Raw genomic sequence first — 6,579 nt, forward strand, 5'->3', positions numbered from 1 at the left:
GATATACAATCACTCCCCCCAGGTGCACTCCACTATGCAACCTTCATTCTGGACTCCTGTCATGACAATAATACCTAATCACATAACCCTTTTAAACAGTTCTCTCCCTCATCTGTTTCAACGCAGTGTACATTATTTATCCCCTCTTTCTCAGTCTCCCCTCAACCTCGATGTCGGTCCTGTTTTACAACAGTGGCACTATGCAGTATTTGTCCTTTTGTGACTGATATATTTCACTCAGCATAATGTCCTCCAGGGTCACCCATTTTGAATAATATTGCATGAGTTCCTTGTTTTTCAATACAGCATAGTATTCCACTGTGTGAATATACCACAGCTTCTCTATTCGTTTGATGGGCACTTAGGTGGTTTCCAACTCTTTGCTATTGTGAACAAAGCCGCGATAAACACGGGTGTGCATATATCTGCTTGGGTGGCAGTTATGGTTTCTTTGGGGTGGACACAGGGATTTTTAAAGAACTATTATAAATCATGCTCTGTTCTGAGGACTGCTTGTTGGTCAAAGTAAAGGTTTCATATAAGCACGATCAAGTGTTCTGCGATTCCCATTTTCCTCAAGGTTAGCCACAGTTTATTGTGATCTACACAGTCAAGTGCCTTTGCTTAGTCAATGAAACACAGACATTCCTCTGGTACTCTCTGCTTTCTGCCACCAAGATCCATCTGAAATGAGCAATAATGTCCTGAGCGCCACGACCTCTTCTAAACCCAGCCTGTATTTCTGGTAGTTCCCTGTCAATGTACTGCTCAAGTCTTTTCTGGGTAATCTTCAGGAGGATTTTACTAGTGTGTGATATTAGTGATAATGGTCAATAATTTACACACTCTGACGGGTCACCTTTTTTTGGGAATGGAAATAAATATGGATCTATTCCAGTCAGCTGGCCAAGTAGTTGTCCTCCAGATTACTTGGCACAACTCAGTGAGCACATGCAGGGCAGCATCTGTTTGCTGAAATATATCAATTGGTATTCCATCATTCCTGGGGCTTTATTTTTTTGCCAAGTCCTTCAGAGCAGCCTGCACTTCCTCCTTCATCACCTTTGCCTCTTGTTCATATTGTTTCTTGAAATTCTTCTGTGTCAGCCAATTCTTTTTGGTACAGTGACTCTGTATACTCCTTCCATCTGCTTTTAATGCTTCTTGAATCATTCAATATTCAGCCCACAGCATCCTTAAGCTTTGCAACTCATGGCTTGAATTTATATTTTAGTTCTTTCAGCTTAAGAAATGCTAAGCGAGTTTGTCCCTTTTGATTTTCTGACTCCAGCTCCTTGCACATTTCATTATAATGTTTTGCCTTGTTTTCGTGAGTAGCCCTTTGAAATCTTCTATTCAGCCCCTTAACTTCCTGATTTCTCCCTTGACTTTGGATTCTCGGCACTCCAGTGCGATATAAAGTCTCTTCTGATGCCCATTTTGATTTTTTCTTCTTCTTTCGTAGTAATGATTTCTTTGCATTCTTTGTGAATGATATTCTTGATATCTTCTCACAGCTCATCTGGTCTTCATTCATTAGTGTTCAAGGCTTCAAACCTATTTCGGAGTTGGTTTTTAAATTCATGGGAGACAGACTCAAGGTCAAATTTTTATTCTGGTGGATATCATTTACCCTTCTTTAGTTTTAATTTGAACTTGCATATGAGCAGTTGATGTTATGTTCCACTATCAGCACCTGGCCTAGTTTTTACTGCTGATATTGAACTTCTGCAACGGTTTCTTCCACAGATGTAATCAACTCCTGTGCATCCTGGGTCAGGTGAAATCCATGTGCATAGCCTGCATTTATGTTTCTTATAAAAGGTATTTGCTATGAATAAACCATTGGTTGTACAGAATTCTATCATTCTATCCCCAGACTCATTTCTGTCACCAAGTCCATATTTTCCAACTGCAGATCCTTCTTCCATATTCCCAACTTTTGCATTAAAGCTTGATTACTAAAGCCTCTTGTTTACATGTTACCCATGCCCTTTCAATCTGTATGCAGAAAAGATCATTCAGGAAGCAGGGCTCTGTCAGGAGGAATGTGGCATCAAGATTGGAGGAAGACTCATCAATAACCTACAACATGCAGATGACACAACCTTGCTTGCCAAAACTGAAGAAGACCTGAAGCACCTGCTGCAGAAGGTCAAGGACTGTAATCTTCAATATGGATTGAAGCTCAACATCAAGAAGACAAAGATTCTCACCACTGGGCCAATTAACAGCACCATGATAGATGGAGGAGATTGAGGTTGTTAGTAATTATAGTTTGCTCAGATCCACAATCAACACTCTTAACACCAGCTGTCAGGAAAGCAAAAGACAAACCGCACTGGGAAAGTCTGCTGTCATGGACCTCTCCAGAGTGAAGAGTAACAATGTCAGTCTAGATACAAAGGTGTGCCTAATCCAGGCTATGGTCTTCTCAATTACTTGTTATGTTTCAGAGAGTTGGACAATGACTAAAGAGGACAGAAGAAGAATAGATGCCTTCGAGCCGTGGTGCTGGAGAAGAGTCCTGAACATACCATAGACTGCCAAAAAAGCAAAAAGGTCTGTCTTGGAGAGGGTGAAACCAAGTCTGTCCTTGGAGGCTAGGATTTTGAAGCTCTGCCTCACTTACTTTGGGCACATGGCCAGGAGGGACCAGTCCTTGGAGAAGGACATCATGCTCGGAAGGGTGGATGGACAGCGCACAAGAGGGAGAGTCCGGATGAGATGGACTGATACAGTAACTGGGGCGATGGGTGTTGGTGTGTCAGAATTAGTGAGACTGGCTCAGGACAGAGAAGGGTTCAGAGCTGCTGTACATAGGGTTTCTATGCATCACAGGCGACTCAGTGGTACATAACAACAACAACATGATAGGTTTGGAAGCACGAGTGGCATCCACTTCCTAAACAACATGGCTCTGGAAAGTCTATGCACTTTGATAAATGTCAACAGTTGTAGAGAGGCCTCAGGCCTTTTGTTCACAGGGTCGCTATGAGTTGTGCTTGACTCAAAGGCAAACAACAACAACATTTAAACCAAAGGCACGGAGCTGGAGTCACTTCTCACTGTGAGTGACCCTGCAGGACGGAGAAGTGTCCCGAGGGCTCCCCGGCCTCGGTGGTCATCACAGGGGCACGCTGCTGCCTCTCTCCTGACCACGGCTGATGGTTTGGATTCGCCAACCTTGTTCCTCGGGTTCTCAGGTCTGTGCAGCAGGGTGCTTATGACTCTGGAGACCCTCAGTGAATGAGGGAGGGGCCTGCACTTGGAGAGGGAAGACCGGAACGTACAAGACTTCTCTGGAATTCTAGAACTTGCCAGACTCCTCTGGAATTTATGCTTCACCCACACCAACTGCCAGTGGCATGAACATAATGACTGATGCCCATCTATGACTTAGAGTCTGTCTTTACAGTTGAAGGGATTCCACGACTCTTCAACCAGAAGGAGTGGATGTGCCCCACATCAGACAGCGGTTGCACCCTGCCCTCCAGCTAGAGGCCAAGGCCCCCGGGCCCAGCCCCTCAGCACCCTGGGCCTCACCCTGGGCCTCCGGCGTGCCCGGGTTCTTGATGCTGTGCGCGTTCCGGTAGATGTTTGGCAGCCTGCGCACCAGGTCGGGGCTCATGCCCAGCTTCTTGAGTTTTTCCAGCGTCTCGGGACGGGAGAAGTCGTGGGAGCGCTTGCAGCTCACGCCAAACTTGCAGTCCCCCTGCAGGAAGTACTGGCAGAGGTGGAGCTTGATGCACTGCCTCTCGAAGGTGCAGGAGCCGTAGGGCCCGTCCCCCTTGTTGTAATGGAGACAGATCTGTGGGGGGGAAGACAAAGGCCACCTCAGGGGGCTGCAGGGGACAGCATCTGGGGAGGAGAGGGCCCCAGGCCAGAGCTGTGATCCCACCACCAGCCGCAGGGGCCACAGAGCAGGCTGCACAGTCATTGCAGGCTCTGGTGGATGGTCAGAGTGCCCTTGTTTAAGGGAGGAACTGAGGAGAGCAGGTGGCCAGAACCAGCCAGTCCACGGGGAAGACCCAGCCCAGCAAGGCTCCCTGTGTGTCCTTTCAACCATCTACCCCCGCCCCAAGTGCGGCCCCGTCACGTCTCCGTCAGGGCCAGGGTCAGGGTCAGCGTTAGGGTCAGCCATGCTCACCTCGGGCAGGAGCCAGGGGTCATTCTGGAACAGCAGCTGGCAGAGCTCGCTGTAGCTGAGGTGGTCCACGCCGTGGGTCCGCAGCACGCCCAGGTTGTGCTGGGTCGACAGGCTGTGGCCATTTCGGCACTTCTTCCTGCAAACAAGCAGTGCTGGCCGTCAGCCTTCAAGACGATTTTTCTAGAACACTTCCTTTTACAAGCACCAGGCAGAAGCCAGTACATCTATAAAACGTAGAAACTTAATCTCATCTACAGAGGAGGAGACGGGATGTGTCGTTTTCCAGGGCCTAAGACAGTGCCTCCCCCAGGCACAGGATGGGAGTCACAGGTCAGAGGAGGGTCTCCGCTCACGCTCGCTGCAACCAGAGGAGGGGGCTCAGCACACAGGGACACCTGAGGGCAGGGTGAGTAAGCACAAGTGTGCAACACTTGTCAAGTCGGAAATGACCCGCCGTTGACCCTTCAGTGGGTTTTCAGAGGCAGCAAACCAGGAGGAGGCTGTCCATTTTCCTTCACTGAACAGCTGGTGGATTTGAACCATGAGCCTTACAGAGACAGACAGATATCCTCAGACACACACACCCCACCCAGGGATGCATCCAGTACCCACACACATACATGCATACAACACACAAGGTACAGACACACACACGCACACATATATCACACAAGGGATACAGAGAAAGGTGTCAACCACACACACGTGCATACAATATAAAAGACACACACACATCACTCAGGGACACTCACAGGTAGACAGACTTGTGTGTGCTGATACACACAAGCAGACAGCTGTCCACAGACACACATACATGGATACAACACACAAGGTACACACACATTCATCACAGAGGGATACAGAGAAAGGCATCATACACAGACACAAACACACATACAATACAAAAGATACACACACGTGCATACAATATAAAAGATACACACACAGCCATGTTCATCGTGGCTTTGTTCACAATAGCAAGGAGTTGGAAACAACCTAAGTGCCCATCAACAAACGAATGGATAGAGAAGCTGTGGTATATTCACACAACGGAATACTACACTGCACTGAAAAACAAGGAATTCATGCAATATTATTCAAAATGGGTGAGCCTGGAGGACATTATGCTGAGTGAAATCTATCCTCATAAAAGGACAAATACTGCATGGTGCCACTGTTGTAAAACAGGACTGACCTTGGGGTTGGAGGGGAGACTGAGAAAGATGGGATAAATAATGTATACTGCATTGAAACAGATGAGGGAGAGAACTGTTTAAAAGGGATATGTGATTAGGTATTATTGTCATGACAGGAGTCCAGAATGAAGGTTGCATAGTGGAGTGGACTTGGGGGGAGGGATTGTATAACAATGAAAGAATTTTTCTTTTACTTTTCCAAGAGGGTAGTGTACTGGGGGGGGGGGGGGGGCGGGGAGGGCAGAAAAGTGCAACAATGAATGAATAGGGGGAAAAAAACTATAAAAAGCATATAAAACATACAAGTACACATGCATGACTTAGGGATACACACAGATACGGACTCGTGTGCGTACTGACACACACAAGCACACAGCCAGCTCCCCGCAGACACACACGAGCACACAAGGGGCCGGAGGAAACGTGCTTCTCTCACCGAGGCTGGCACTTGCTCTGCCCCACCTCCACTGGTCGAGCACACTGTGCCCAGCCTCCAGCCCTCATCAAAGATAAGCCTTTATACGACTGCCTGGGTTGGCAGACCCGGAAGTACCAGGCAAATACCAGCCGCCTGACTCAGACCTGCCAGAGACAGGTCACCTCAGAGCCAGAGGGAACACAGCCCTGCCCACCAGGTAGCAGGCAGGGGGAGGCAGCCTCTCCACCAGGAAGGGGGACACGGCCCAGTGGAGCCAGGTGCCCCAGGTATCCTCACAACCAACCTGCAGCGGGAGCTGCAAGCCTTCCCACCCGACCCCCACACCCCACCACCTTAGAGACAAGGTAGCCCAGACACACCTGCCTGCTGAGGTCTCCACGCTGTGACTGCACAGAAGTGCACAGACCGCCTCACTGCTCCCACACAACAATTTTAACCACTGACTTTCCTTTAGCTGTCCACAACCTAATCCTCTGTGCCACCAGGACTCCCACGGACTCCCCGTCACTTTCATTCACTCGTCACTCAAAACCACCAGCTTCCCTCAGCCCTCGGGGATTGAAAAGCACACGAGAACCTGACCCTGAAGCACAGGGCCATCCAGCAGCAGAGCCTGGCCTTACGCCTGGCCTTACTCCAGCATCTCAGAAAACTGTTTCACTCAAAACTGCCCATGATAAAAAACAAGGAACTCATGCAATATTATTCAAAATGGTTGACTCTGGAGAACATTATGCTGAGTGAAATATCCCAGTCACAAAAGGACAAATATTACATGATGCCACTGTTGTAGA

At 48.3% G+C, this 6,579-nt stretch overlaps 1 protein-coding gene across 1 annotated transcript in view; it reads right to left on the bottom strand.

Annotated features, from left to right (window-relative positions):
• The window catches only part of PARP12 (poly (ADP-ribose) polymerase family, member 12), a 38,156-nt gene that overhangs the window by 25,628 nt on the left and 5,949 nt on the right, over positions 1 to 6,579 (bottom strand). The window contains exons 2-4 of the mRNA XM_006887224.1: positions 4,151 to 4,286; positions 3,547 to 3,811; positions 2,633 to 2,661 (exon numbers count right to left, since the gene is read on the bottom strand). Coding sequence (XP_006887286.1) covers positions 2,633 to 2,661; positions 3,547 to 3,811; positions 4,151 to 4,286 — 430 coding nt within the window. The remainder of the gene's footprint in view (positions 1 to 2,632; positions 2,662 to 3,546; positions 3,812 to 4,150; positions 4,287 to 6,579) is intronic.

Source organism: Elephantulus edwardii, unplaced genomic scaffold, assembly GCF_000299155.1.
Source record: "Elephantulus edwardii isolate Elephantulus edwardi_28Jun2011 unplaced genomic scaffold, EleEdw1.0 scaffold00055, whole genome shotgun sequence".
Lineage (NCBI taxonomy): Eukaryota > Metazoa > Chordata > Mammalia > Macroscelidea > Macroscelididae > Elephantulus > Elephantulus edwardii.